The 14,602-nt window shown below is 48.7% G+C and overlaps 1 protein-coding gene across 5 annotated transcripts in view; it reads right to left on the bottom strand.

Moving 5' to 3' along the window:
* Nucleotides 1-14,602, bottom strand: part of AIFM3 (AIF family member 3) — a 40,372-nt gene that overhangs the window by 6,398 nt on the left and 19,372 nt on the right. For 3 of the 5 annotated variants that reach the window (XM_068701133.1, XM_068701135.1, XM_068701134.1), the window contains exons 5-19: nucleotides 14,234-14,343; nucleotides 13,722-13,766; nucleotides 12,783-12,879; nucleotides 11,872-11,984; nucleotides 9,913-9,999; nucleotides 8,882-8,973; nucleotides 6,925-7,055; nucleotides 5,765-5,880; nucleotides 4,238-4,309; nucleotides 3,736-3,799; nucleotides 3,060-3,136; nucleotides 2,610-2,727; nucleotides 1,814-1,912; nucleotides 1,232-1,307; nucleotides 261-320 (exon numbers count right to left, since the gene is read on the bottom strand). In XM_068701133.1, the coding sequence (XP_068557234.1) occupies nucleotides 261-320; nucleotides 1,232-1,307; nucleotides 1,814-1,912; nucleotides 2,610-2,727; nucleotides 3,060-3,136; nucleotides 3,736-3,799; nucleotides 4,238-4,309; nucleotides 5,765-5,880; nucleotides 6,925-7,055; nucleotides 8,882-8,973; nucleotides 9,913-9,999; nucleotides 11,872-11,984; nucleotides 12,783-12,879; nucleotides 13,722-13,766; nucleotides 14,234-14,343 (1,357 nt within the window). The remainder of the gene's footprint in view (nucleotides 1-260; nucleotides 321-1,231; nucleotides 1,308-1,813; nucleotides 1,913-2,609; nucleotides 2,728-3,059; nucleotides 3,137-3,735; nucleotides 3,800-4,237; nucleotides 4,310-5,764; nucleotides 5,881-6,924; nucleotides 7,056-8,881; nucleotides 8,974-9,912; nucleotides 10,000-11,871; nucleotides 11,985-12,782; nucleotides 12,880-13,721; nucleotides 13,767-14,233; nucleotides 14,344-14,602) is intronic. The other 2 variants (XM_068701136.1, XM_068701137.1) reach the window with 1 other exon arrangement.

Genomic DNA, 14,602 nt, shown 5'->3' with positions numbered 1-14,602 from the left:
CTGAGAGCAGGTTCTGGAAATGGGCATCACCAGTGTTTCATGCAGGAACCGAACCAGTGCACACCAGAAGTCCAAACCATCAGGTGGATGTGGAAAGCAGGAGGAGGTGGCCTGTTTGGGACAGTGTCCTCAATCCAAAAGTGTTAGTACCAGTAGCAGGACTATCACCAAACAAGAAGAAAAGCAGGAAATGCTCCCAGTCGCCTCTCACAGCTGGGCAGTGAGAGAGGAACCAGCCCGAGCCCCACCAGCTGCAGTACCTCTGGCTCTCTGCACAGGATGCCGTCCTACCACACCAAAGCCATCTCCTGGGGCCCCTCCTGGGTGGCAGAAGAAGGCAGCTCTCAGCACCCGCCCCATGTCAGTGCCGGACCCAGTGTGAGGCCCTGCACCACGCAGGGGATTAGTCACTTTGCTCAGGGCCTTCTTCTTGAAAGGGCTCTACAGATGTTTTATTAAAGTGGCCTGGCATTTTCTTTCTAATTAGGGTAGGGATAAATAGCTAAATCTGTTGTGCTCTGATATGGGAGGGAGGAATAGGGTGATAGTTCATAGATTGTATGCTGGAAAGAAATGGGATAAAGGCAACAAAAGAACAAACAGCAGCAAATATTCTGGGAATAAGTTTACAACACATAGTCTTTCCAGTCTAAACAGCCAGCTGTCTAAACAGCCAAGGCTATTGACATCCCAGCTGTCAACAGATCTCAGGAAAAGTATGCCCAGACAGTCTCCCAGCCTTGGGGATAGCTGCTTTTCAGTCCAGGTGTAGCAAAAGCTCCTGAACTCTTGCTAACTTTCACAGCTTGCTAATAGACGGGAGTTTTCAAAGCTTAACTTGTCAAACCAGAAACCGAAACTGCGGTGCCTGACTGGTCCAGCCTTGGTCACAAATACTAACACATTGTCGATATGGGAAGGAAATCTTTGAAGGAAATAGTGAGCGACAAATTAACAGAAGCCATTATTTGCTCTCAGATGATAGGTGAACAAATCTGGCAGAGATACTAGGTCCAAGGAACTCCTTAACTTGCTTTACACTCAGCACAACATTTCTCTAGTGCCTGGCAATAATGCGTCTGTATGTGCAATTTTATTCATGTCCTGCAACATCAGTGTCCAGATAGAAACAAAACTGACTGAAAAAATCTCCGGCAAAAATATTTTCCAGCCTAGCAGCACAAGCTGAGACAAATGTCCACTTAGGGACACAGAGAAGAGAAACACTTACTTGGTATAAAATGCAACGAACTTCAGTTCATCTAAGTCCCCTTGAATCACAACATCATCAAATCCTTCCCCGTGGCCTGAAAGACAAAGAAATCATGGGTTGGAGCAGGTGAGTCCCTGCCCTGCAGTCCCACAGGCAGGAGGATGGCCCTGGTTGTGCTCCCCTCCAGCCTCCCAGCCTCATCCTGCCGCTGGTGGGGAGTTTCAGCTTCACCCTGCTGCTGTCCCTCCTCCCCTGTGTGGCACCCTGAGGTGACACCTCCCTCCCTACATCTTCCTGCACCTCCCAGTGCAGTCTTGTGTGAAATGACCTGGGGACAACACCTGTACCAGCCTAGACCTCGATGTCGGGGAGAAGGAAAGGGATGAACCCACGCGATCACAGGACAGTTGCTGAGAAAGCAATTTCCAGATCAAATGTTTTGCTCTAGTTTTTATTTGCTTCTATCATGTGCCAGGAAGGAAAGCAGACCTGAGCCAGAGGCTGGCCCAGAGGGGACACAGACGAAGGTGGCTGTGATTTCTGTATCCCAGAGCACCTCCACCAGCACAATCTCTATGGCAGCCCTGGGGACCCCCTCACCTGCATATCGAATGCTCTTCCCAAACATAGCAGTCCACAGGTAGGGGATGGTGCTGATCTCCGTGCCATGGGCCAGCATGTTCAGTGCTGCTATACGGCCTGGAAAGCAAAAGCAGCAGAATAAGCAATAGAGCTCTGAGTCTGAGCAAGCATCGGGCCCTCAGGCCACAGCACAGCTCAGGGCATCAGCATCAGCATCTCTAGACCAGGAGCACAGAAAGACCAATTCCTTCTGCTTCAGCTAAAGTAACCATACAGCACAAGCACCTTCACAGAGGAAACCCAACAGATCCTCCATGGCTGGGCTTGGAGGAGTCGTCCAGCAGTGCAGCTCTTACTGACTCCTCAACTCCATCAGAGCTAACATGCTCAAGGTCCTGAGCTGGCCACTCGCTCTGGGAGCTATAGGATCCAGCCCTGGGCAGCCCAGCTGGGGACGTGTGCCTGCAGCCTCTCACCCTATGAGCTGATGAGTGCAGGATGAAATGCTTCTGACCCTCCCCGGGGCAAGGAAAAGATCAGGCTCCTGTAGGGACTGATCTCCTGGGGACACCTTGGTCTAGGAGTAATGAGCATCATGAGTGATCGTCAGTGTGTGTATGTCAAGAAGGCTGACAAATGAATAGGTAACAAACAGGATAAAATACGCATTTCCAAATGTTGAATGCAACTACACAGTTTCCATGTTCTCAGTTCTCATTCTCTTCTTAAAGTGTTGGAAATTTCCTGGGTATCAGGAAATGGCTCTTCTCCTCAAGCAATTTTTGCTGCTGCAAAGGGACTGAAAAGCACCTACCATGCATATGGGCCATCTGCCAGTGAGGAACGTTCACTTTCTTGTTGTTCCTCAAGGCCAGCGGGAACATCACAGTGTCACCAGCTGCAAACACTCCGGGGATGTTGGTCTGCATCATCTGAAGGAGGGAAGCAGAACTGCATGTTGGGGGGGTTTGCACCCTCCAGGAGCAGCCAACAGGGAACTGCCTGAGACCCACCAAGATCCCCAGGGGCAGGAGGCGTGTGTGTGTGGACACCCACAGCATCCAGGGCCAAAAGAGCTGGGGCTTTGCAAACCCATCGCTTCAAGGAGGGTGTGCTGGCCCAAGTGCATGGCAGTCCTCACACCTCAGCATCTAGGGACAGACTGTCACCGTGCTGGTGGTTCAGAGACCGAGGCAAGTCCAGCTTGGAGGAGCCAGTGCAACCAAGATAGCTGCAGCTCTAGGGGCTGCAACACCAGGCTCACCTTGTTGACCACAATGAAGCCTTTGGAGTCGATGTTGATGCCGCTCTGCTTGAGAAATCCCGTTGCTGGCACTGCACCTGCGGGGGAAAGCAAAGGGCTGTTTTTCCTCTAGCCCTCATATACCTGTTGTGGATTGTTGACTGTTGGGAAGCAGTCCATAAAACAGCAGGAGAACGAAACCGGAATCTTGTGATTCTTCCAGTTTGCAATGTTTAGAAAAGTTGCCATTAGTTAGGGGCTTTTTTCTCCCCAAGCGTCAAGGAGAAAATACTGTCTATGGCAGCAGCAATAAAATAAGATGATAAAAATAAATAAATAAATGCAACAAGAAAAAAAAAAGTTTGGACTGTAAGAAAATAAAAAATTGAGAGAATTAAATTTAATGTTTTTTCTGAAAAAAAAAAAATATATATATATATATATAATAAAATGAAACTTAATATCACCCAAATGTTTTCAATTTCATTTTTTGGATGTTAGGACCTAGGAAAGACTTTTTCAGCTTTGCTACAGATACAAGCATAGGGTGGAAGCTGGTACACCTCTACCTGCACCCTTCAGCCACCTGGCCAGGAGGAAGATGACTGCCCCATCTCCTCCAGCACCAGCACTGTTGAAGCAAAGCACTGCTGGCCTGATGGGACCAGCACTCAGCAACGCAGCAGCAGCCCCTTACCTATACCAACGACACAAACGTCTGCACGTAGGACCTTCCCACTCTTCAGCACCACCTCCTTCAACTTTACAGGAGAGAGGGGAAATTACAGTTATTTTAGAGACAAAAAAAAGAAAAACCCTGTAGCAGCAGCAAGTGAAACTAGCTTCTTGCTTCATTTCTGACATGCAAGTTGGCTGTAATTCCTTATACGGGGAAAAAGAAGAGTTTCAGAGACCACTAAGAGAGTCCTGCAGGTGCTTTCTAGGGACAGGGTTAAAACCATGCAGTGCTTCAGCAGGGTCACCCTCAATGCTCTCTCTGTCCCTCCAGGATCTCAGAGCAATGAAACCACCCCAAACACTGTGGCTGGAGCACACTTGCTCCTGGGGGCTAAGCTCAAGAATACGAATTTTGGGGGCAGGGAAAGAGAGAGGGCAAAAGCCCAGCAATGAAGGAGACGGCAGCCCCAGGGCGAGATGTGGCCACCTCTCGCCCCAGGGGAGCTTTTGCCACACTGTACCTTGTTCTCCTGCTCCCGCAGCTCTGACACCTCAGTCTGCATGTAGAACTTCACCCTGTGGTTCTCGAACATCTGTGGGGACAGCAGGCACATCACAGCCCCACGCTGTCCCACCCTCGTGCCTTGGCACCCTCTGAGCTCCCCTCCCTGCCTTCAAGTCCTCCCACGCAAACCCGGGTCAGGTCCCTTCACAGCAAGCAGCCCCCAGAGGGGAAGGTCCAGCCCCGTCTTCCTCAGGGGTACTACTGTAGAGCACCTTCACATCTTAATCAATAAATCAGCTTTTAGAATAACTGCATCAGCAAGTTAATGAATGCTATCGAATGGAATCATGGAATCATAGAATGGCTTGGGATGGAAGGGACCTTAAAAATCACCCAGTTCCAACCCCCCTGCCATGGCCAGGATGCCACCCACTAGGTCAGGTTGCCCAGGGCCTCCTCCAATCAGTCCCTGAACGCCTCCAGGGATGGGGCATCCACAGCCTCTCTGGGCAACCTGTTCAAGTGCCTCACCACACTCTGAGGGAAGATTTTCCTCCTAACCTCTAATCTTAATCTCCCCTCTTTTAGTTTAAAACCATTCGCTCTTGTCCCGTCATTATCTGTCTCAGCAAAAAGTTGCTCTCCATCTTTTTTGTAAGCCCCCTTTTAGAATTGAAAAGCTGTAATAAGGTCACCCCTTCTCCTCTGTAGGCTGAACATCCCCAGCTCTCTCATAGGAGAGGTGCTCCAGCCCTCTGATCAACTTCATGGCCATCTTCTGTACCTGCTCTAACAGCCCCACATCCTTTTTTTTCTGGGGGGCTCCAGACCTGGACGCAGTGCTCCAGGTGGGGCCTCACAAGGGCAGAGCAGAGGGGGACAATCCCCTCCCTCCCCTGCTGCCCACCCCTCTGGTGATGCAGCCCAGGGTGCACTTGGCCTTCTGGGCTGCAGGCATATACTTCTGGCTCATGTCGAGCTTTTTGTCCACCAGAACCCCTAAGTCCTTCCCTGCAGGGCTGCTCTCAATGAGTTCTTCTCCCAGTCTGTCCTCATGCCTGGGTTTGCCCCGACCCAGGTGCAGCACCTTGCACTCGGGCTTGTTGAAGCTCACTAGGTTCATGTGGGCCCAAATCTCAAGCATCCCCCTGTCTATGCCATTGATAAAAATATCAAACAGGTCCCAGGACAGATCCCTGAAGGACACCACTCATCGCTGGCCTCCACCTGGACGTGGAGCCATTGACCAACACTCTCTGGGTGCGACCTTCAAATAAACTCCTTGTCCACTAAATGGTTCACCCATCAAGTCCCTATCTCTCCAATTTGGAGAGGCATGATGACACCAGGCTGTCATGTGGAACCGTGTCAAAGGCCTTACAGAAGTCCAGGTAGATGACGTTGGTCAGTCTTCCCTTGTCAACTGATGCCATCACTCCATCGTAGAAGGAGTGAATAAGTGAACAAGTTCACATCAATAAGTGAAACCAGCAGAACCCACTCTGTCACCAAAACCACCCCCAGGACAGGAAAGCGAGGTCACCTTCATGACAGCGCGGCCAACCCTCTCCCCAAAGAACTTCTTGAAGGGGACTTCCTCCAGCTCGACCAGGGACACCGAGTGGGCCCTCTCTGCAAGGTAGGCGGCCACCTCCATCCCTGGGGAACAGAAGCACGTCCCAGTGGGGCTGCTCTGTGGGGACTCCTGGGCTGCAGCCAGGCCCCGTGGCCACAAAGGGCCCCACAGCTTTGCATGAGATTTATCATTTACAGAGATTTATTCTTAGAGGCAGAAGTCACAGGAGGACTTTAAAGATCAAAACAAGCAACCAGCCATAATGAAGTCCCAAGAACCCCAGGAAGCTTTTGTTAATGGACCTCAGAGGAAGAGAGAAATCTGCCTCTTATGGCTTAGCAGAAGTAATGAGCTACTGGCTGAAAACTGCCTCTGTGACTTCAGCTTTTTTGTTCTGTTCAGAAGAGACCAATTTTGGTGCTGGCAATTGCACGGAAACCTTCAGCATTTTCTTTCTATGATTTCTTTTTTTTTTTTAGAAACTGTTCTTTTTGGTGGTCTGCAGTTTACAATCAGTCCCTCGAACCACACATTTTGTTGTAGACAGGACTGACTGAACCTTTAAAGCAGGAAATTTCAAAAAAAAAAAAAAAAAAGTTCTCCACATTTTGAAATAAATTCCCTCCCTAACAATCGTTTACGCTTAAAGCTTGCAGGACATGCCAAAATTTTGTTACAGACGTATCAAACAAACAAACAAATGAAACATTAAAGAAATTATAAGGCTTCTGTGTATTTTAAAAATTCTCAGCCCTGATGAAAAGGAGAAGAGAAATAAGCCCACAACCTTTCATCTACTAAAGACTCTCCTATCTGAAGCCAAATCTGCACTTACACGCTGGATTTGAAAACACCTGAGTGACAGTACTGGACTCATCATATGCCTTCCAGACTGGGATAGCAATGCTCTTTGTCCATGCAAACTGAATTGCCCAGCCTCTCATGTAAAAATAATTTCTTCAGGTTTGAGATGTTTTTAGCACTTGGAGCTGCAGGTTGAACCATCCAGGTCCAGTCTGCGGGTGATTACCTCCAACAGGGTAATGACAAATTAGGGGAGGGTTTGTGACAAGCTGCAGGGACACATGGAAAGTTGAAAAATGCAAATTTGCAAAATGAGAGCTCACCAAGGAAGGAGGCACCCACTATAACCACATTCTTGCTGGTGGCCAGTTTCACCACCCGGTTTGCATCTTCTGGTGTTCGGATGTTGAAAACATTTTCCACTTCCTTGCCTTTACAGCTGAGAGCTTTGGGTCTGAAAATAAATAAACAAATAAATAAATAAAAAATGTTGAGGGCTGTCTAGGTTGGGCTTCTGCAGACACTTTGGCTTGGCTACCTGCTTCTGGGGGAGCTTTCTTTTTTGGGGGATGGGGGAATGACACAGATCAATAGACAGGAGAAGGCAATACGCTGCAGGATGTCACACTACAGCCAAAACACCAAATTTTGTCATGTTTCTCTGCAAAGTCACCCTGGATAGACACATAATATAAAAAATAAAAAATAAAAAAAATGCTGGTGGACAATGGAATGAGCCCCCAGCCCCAGTCCTCATGCAGCTGCTTGGCAGGCAAATGGTGCAAGCCTGGCCTATGCTGTGAGTAGAGAAATGGAGTGCAACGCGGGATGGTTCCTGCTATAATTTTAAGTTTAACTGCTGTCATGTGGTAAAATTTTCAGAAGCTTACTAGGACACAGAAAACTAACTCCATCCTTCGGTAGAAAATTCAGAGCCAGATTTTAAAGGTTCTAGAAGCATCTGCAGATGCGGGTTCTGTAGCAATTTAATCTTGTCATCCTTGTGTATTTACTGGGGCATATGTATTTTTAAATATCTGTCCCCTCCATATACATGTATATGACTCATGTCTGGAAATGCGAATGATGATCCTAAATAATTCAGGGATCTTAAAAACATTTACCCAGTGTACTTGGAGCTTATGCATAAGGATTTTGAAATTATTTCCAAAGGTTTAATCCTCTCTTGAACCTCATTAGGTGGAAAGTGCATTTGGCTGAGTACCACATCACCCAACACCAGGCCTAGCAGCTGATGTGGCTGCAGCTGAATCACAGCATCCCACTGGCAGAGCCAGACACCTGCAGATGACTGCAAGGAATCCAGGCATCAGACCCAAATATGAAGCAGCACCAAATATTGACAATTACCAGCGGCATCAGCAGTTTGCAAAGGGAGTGATTTCTCTTTTGCTCCCTTCCAACCAGGCTTGAAGCTCCCTGTACCACCAGACTGGAAGCATCCCTAACCCAGATGATAATTTTGCAGAGGTTGAATTTGCCCTAGTCCATTTTGTGCCTTTGTGGCAGGAGCACACAAAAAGGGTGAGCAGCCCAGGGGTGCCAGACCTGTGCTTGGGTGCCATCCTGACAGCCCCTTTTACACCAGCACAGCTGCTCAAGGCCTGGCACGTGAGGGATTCAGACACTCGCATTTGCCCCAAAACAGGGCAAAAAGTGAAATAGTGAAATATCCATGGAGCAGTAAGGTTCAGAGGCTTTGCTATAGAAAAGCCTGGTTTTGTCTACAATATTTGACATTTTCTGTGAAAATGTAATTTGCTCTTGAGCTGGCCCACAGGAGAGACTTTGGGAACAGTGCAGCATTAGGGTGCTGCTGGCAAATTCCTCCACCTTTGCAAGATCCAGTTTTCTCTCTGTATCTGTATGAAACAACTCATGAACTCAGGCTGCTTCAGCAGGTAGTTTTCACTAACAGTCTTTTGACCTTGACTTTGATCATGAAACCCCTGGGCAGCAGCTCCTGCGCAGCCTTCTTCCACACACCACAGCCCTTGGTGCTGGTGGTCCCCTGCTTTCTGGGCTACATTTGGTGACACACAGGCTCTTCAACTTTGGCTGAGCAGATACACCCACCATAGCTAGAGGGAGATACTGACATATCAAATATGTATTTGTTGCCTTTTCTGCAAACATTCTTGCAAACAAATTCAGTTTCTAAACGCAACTGCTGTGTTTGATCCCTTATCCCCAGGCACAAGCTCCTCAAGTTCTCAGATAAAATAGCTTCTTGTGATCTTTAAAATGTTTGTAGCTTACGTGTTTCCAGTCGCTATCAGCAGTTTGTTATATTCCATCTTAAATCCATCCTTGAACACAGCTATCTTGTTCTTGATATCCACAGCCGCAACCTGAAATCATTTCTAAATAATGTTAAGAGATGAAATCTCAAGACATTCACTGAGATGCTATGTGCTGATCCAGAAGCACCCCAATTGCACCAGCCCACCAGGAGCCTCTTACGGCACACTTTGCTTTGTTAATGACTGCAGAGAATGCAAACCATTTGTTACTATTTTCTACTTCTGAATTGCTTTCTTGCAGGGGATGATCAGCACCCACTAACGCACACAGGCTCAGAAGGGAAGACTTCAGAGCAAGCCTCAAGGCACCACCAAAATCCATAGCAGCAGCATTCCTTGGTGTCGAATCCCCTGAAATATGTAGGCACCAGTTGAGCACCTAGTACTTGTTTATCTTAGATTTTAACAGGAACTGAGAGCCAGGAAGTAATTCTGTGCTGTGCAGGTGACCAAGCACTGGAATGGGTTGCCCAGAGAGGCTGTGGAGTCTCCCACCTTGGAGATATTCATATGTTGCCTGGACATGGTCTTTAGTCCCCTTGGTTTCTGTCCCCAGCTTAGCCGACCCAGATCTTAAATCATCCTAGCTGCCATTTCACAAATCCTTGAAAATTCCCAATATGAATAAAATAATAGGGAGAAGTATTTAATCCATCACTGTCTGTGCTGCTTGCAGGCAGATTATCCTGATCAGAGGCCAGTTGGTCACCCCAAATCCATGTGAGGATGACGGGCAGATGGCAGGTAAGAAATGATGGTCTCTATGGATTTTGCACAGGAAGAAATTGCATTAATTATGACTTAGAAAACCACAGGCAGCCTGACCTTGGAGGCACAAAACAGCCCGGGGAATGAGGGAGACTTGGCATTTCTGCAATGGAAATCAGTGAGCTGAAAACAAAGACACAGACTTTGTGTGCCAGCACCTGGAGAATAATCTGCAGGCACAATGGTGAGACCACACCGTACAAACACGATTCTCCTCACCTGCATTTCAGTCAGGACTTCAATGTCGTATGTGCGGAAAAATTCCTTGGGGCGCAGGGCTATCTGCTCCGGGTGGGAATCCATTGACTGAAAAAAAAAAAAAAAAAAAAAAAGACTGTTTTTCTCTTAATACCTGTAAATTGAATACCTCTCCACTCCCCTTGTGAGGAAGCTGTAGACTGCAATGAGGTCCCCCCTCATCCTCCTCTTCTCCAGGCTGAACAGGCCCAGCGCCCTCAGCCGCTTCTCACACGTCTTCCCCTCTAGGCTTACGTCTTCCCCTCTAGGCCTTTCACCATCTTCGTTGCCCTCCTCTGGACACTCAGACACTTTCACATCCTTTTTGTACTGTGGTGCCCAGCACTGCACACAGTGCTCAAGGTGAGGTTGCACAGTGCAGAGCAGAGCGGGACAATCACCTCCCTTGACCGACTGCAATGCTGTGCTCGATGCACCCCAGGGTACGGTTGGCCCTCCTGGCTGCCAGGACACACCGCTGGCTCATATTCAGCTTGCTGTCAACCAAAACCTCCAGTTTTACTGCAGATTCTTTAAACACCTAACATTTACCAAGAGAGGAGCTTCTGACCCCACCACTTCAGAGTGCTGTTTCCCAAGCTGGTGCACAGGGAGGGCAGCAGGAGCAGTACACAGACCCCGAAGCCTCTGCTGCCATCCAGTGCTCCTGCGACAGGAATGGGGACACAGCAGCACAGCAGGGAGCAGATCATGGTCCAAAGGGCATGGAGAGGAGCAGTCTGGAAGGAGCTTGGGACAGGCTGATAATGACAATGCTGCAGTTTCAGGAGGCAAGAAGTCTGCTGCTTACAGCTTTATGTGCTCCTCCTCTAGTGACTCTTTCCAGTGCTAATACCACTCACAAGAGGATTAAGAAAAATCCCCCTTTCTTCACCCTGCTCTAGAATATTCTGCCTTTTTTTTTTTTTCATGAGTTTTGTGCAACTTCCGAAAGCAACTGCAGCCAGATATGTTTAGCGGAGAGTTTAACAAATCATGTATAACATTTCCATTGTATGAGGTGTTTTTACTATTTAAAGGAGATTGAAGCAGGCAGTTTAATGGTCACATGATGGGGATAAGCATTTCTGAGAGTTGCCTGGCCAGGACAGAGACTGTGAATTTCTCAGAGATGCCCAGCACAACCTCTGCAACTCAGCCAGCTGCTCCTTGCCCCAAGCAAATCTTGTCCAAGCAGAGCAACAGCTTGAATGCTCTATGCATGTTTGTGTTACAAATGGCTTTGTCCTGGAGATGGAAGCTGAGTCAGATGCTCTGATTACCTCTCCCCTAGATAAGTGTCCATGATGTAAAGGGGAACACACTGTCTGCTCTTATGTTAACTCTAAGCTTCAAGACCAATTGTTGCTGTTCAACCTGAGTTGCTGGTCTGTTATCAAGCAAAGCCCTGTGTCAGTGATAAAAATGTGATTAGAAGACCATCCTGTCGCTACAAATTGGCATTCAGAATGGAATGTGTGCCAGAAAAAGTGATCTTTGCACTGAGATGAGGCTATCTGATGAGCAATAATATTAGTAACTGTAGCAAGGTGCATCACTGCATCTTAAGAAACATGCACTAATAAAAATCCAGGTAGACAATACCATTTGTTTACAAGCCCCATTTCATTGCTTTAAAGATTTTGATCCAGAAACATAGGAAGCAGATCCATTTAGGTACAAGCAAGCCAAGACAGCTGCTTGTAGACCTATGGAGAATGACCTGGTTTCTATGCTGGTGAACTCTTGTTTGGAGTTTGTACAACTCACAACTCCTCTTCTGTGTTCTGACTTTCAGTCACTAACAGAAAAGACAGCTCAAGAAAAAAGAGAGACAGGACTAATAAGGAAAAAGAAACATGTTGGTGCAATGAATAATGGTGGAGAAAGGACATAAGGCAATTTGTAAAACTCAGGTGGCATCCTCAAGATGATACAAACCTTACTGAGCTTTGGTCTATCATAGGGCAAGTGTCTGTCCATTGTGCACATTACAATCCTGTCTGAGAAACCCTCCTGGCGCAAGGTCTCTGCACAGACTAATCCAGCTGCACCTAAAAAAGAAGGAAGAGACATGGTATTAGGTGGTCTGAACCCTTTGAATGAACTCTTTCAATGCCAAAGAAAAAGATGGATCTGAACAGTATCATGTTTTGGTCCATCTACAAAACACTGCTATCGATGGAGGCAGGGGGCAGTGGAAGGACAGGCAGCAAGGCAGTTGTCCTGTGCATGCTGCCTGGAGCACACTAAGCCAGGACGGATGCTGCACTGATACTGACTATGCAGGGCTGGAGGGGGAGTCTCTTCCCACCTAAGGAGCTTTGAAATCTCCCTTCCTGTTCACCAGAACAGACCTTGTTCTGCAGAAAGAGCTGTCAACGTAGCTGATCAAGCCTGAAAAAGCTCTTTCAGCAACAACTAACATCACCCGCTGAGCATATTGGCTCAGGATTTGGATGACTATTTACCTGCAGCCATGCTGTGCTCCCTAAAGAGCCCAGCTGCCCCTGGCCAGCAGGAAGGTCACACTCCACATCTCAGTCAACAAACACCATGGGCACAAGGAAGGGAAAAATGCTGCCCAGCAGCAAGGGAAGAGCAGGCCTGGCTGGTTTTCCCTCTCTACTCAAGCTGTGAGACATAACTTAGATGATAGGAGCAGCTGATCACAGCGTGCTGAGCATTCCCACAGCTTGCATCTGGTGACCTGAGGGCTATAACGAAGTGAGAACAACCAAAGTGCCCTGCGCATTCCCTCCTAGCCCCAAGGTCCAGCACGGCACAGCCTGTGCCCTCCCACCCTCTTCTTCACCGAAGGCACAATCCAGCCTTCCAGTGCAAATCAATACCTGCACCGATGATCAGCACGTTGGTACTGCTCAGGTTATAGTTGCTCAAGGAGATGCACTTTGCCATCATCTTTGTCCTCCTCTGTGTCTGAAGAGCCTACATCACCAACAGCAAGAAAAACAGTCATTATCCTTCAATGCAGGTCTCAGGAGAGCAGAACAGAGGGGGACAATCACCTCCCTTGACCTGCTGGCCTTGCTGCTTTTGATGCAGAAGCCATCAGAGGCCAAAATCCAGCACAGCCCTCCTCACCACATCCCACCTGCACAAGCTGGAGCAGTGTGATTCCATTCCAGTGACCTGTGGGGATCAAACCCCTCAGGTGGTGAAAAGGTCCAGTTGGGCCTGAGCACTGAGCCTCTGTATTCACACATGCATATATGCAAGTGTGAATCAGAATAAACGTCTTTGTAGAAAGAAAGATGGCACTGGCCTCAATAGGCTTCCCTCCCTGCCCACCCACCCCATCCCTCTCCAGTTGATGTCTGTGCAGAGATGACCTCTGCCATCACCACACTGCATTCAGACCCAGCTGGTGAGGCCACACAGCTGAAGGGAGAGGCCTGCTTCATGGCCCAACCAAACTACCGGCTGCTATGAGCTGAAGGAAACACGGCGTGAGTTCAGGACAAGCATAATCATGACATCCTGAACTCACAGACACCTCATACAGCTCAGGCACCCTGGAGCAGCTCCTAGCAGTCAGGGGAGTGCAGGAGGGTGAGGGGGAGATGCTACAGCTCTGCCTGGCTCCACTCGTGTCCCAGGGACAGACTTCAGGATGTTGCTTGAGACAGGGTTGGGCTAGGTAGACCTTTGGGTTACTCATTTTGGATGCTCACACATCCTTCTGCTCAGGTACTTCTTCCCCTGCCTTCCCCCATGGAGCCAGCCATGGGCCTTGTTTTTGGGGTGTCAGCAGTGGCTCAGCCTCTCACCTGCTTGCTCGCTCGGATGTACACCTTCTCCTTTTCGATCTTCACCTGAGGGTGACAAACAGCAGTGGTTTGCAGGACAGCAAGCGTCTCTGGTGTGAAAAAGGTGCCTGCTCCATCTGTGCACCAACTTCTGAACACAGAAGTGGTCTCACCAGCTCACATGCACTGCAGAGCTCATGAGAGAGCTGTCCAGGCCCCCAGGATGCGTTGTCTAACACCAACCATGCTCTGATGTTCAGTGCAGAAACTGCCCGTCTTTACCTGACTTTTCCCCCAGGTTGAGGGCTGTTTTCTCCTGCACAAGAAGCCTCCCAGACCATGCACCTCCACCCTCACCTTCCCAGGAGTGCCTGACTGGTGCAGACAGAATGACAAAGGAGATGCAGGGAGGATGGAGTGCTGGGTGATCTCCACTGGCCACCCCACCATGTGCGTGGGAAATATTTGCTCCACACCTCTGCAGAAGCCATGCTAACATTCATTTCCTCTGCTGCAGGAACAAAGGTTCTCACCTGGAACCTGGGCAAGCTGTCCAAGCCAGGGAAGTCCTCTATGTCACCAGTGCTGATGTTGAAGCAGGCTCCGTGCCAGGGACAGCGGACTCTTCCTTTGGACAAAACCCCTGCGTGAAAGACAGCATAGCCACATCAGTACGTCCCTGCCCACAGCCCACTGAGGTCAAGCTGCTGCCCCCAGCTGAGGGCACAGGGGGCAGAGGCCAGGTCTCACTGCCAATATGCTCCTACGATTCTAGAATTCTTGTTTCACCACAGCTGCTGAGCGAGGTTGACCTGAAGGCCAGAGGTTGCTGTCCTGAGCCTGCTGCAGTGGCAGGAGCTATACACCTCCACACAGAGCAGTTTCAACGTCCAGACTCTGAA

This window comes from Anas acuta, chromosome 17 (genome assembly GCF_963932015.1).
Source record: "Anas acuta chromosome 17, bAnaAcu1.1, whole genome shotgun sequence".
NCBI classification, from domain to species: domain Eukaryota; kingdom Metazoa; phylum Chordata; class Aves; order Anseriformes; family Anatidae; genus Anas; species Anas acuta.
This window is presented reverse-complemented; position numbering and strand designations above follow the sequence as displayed.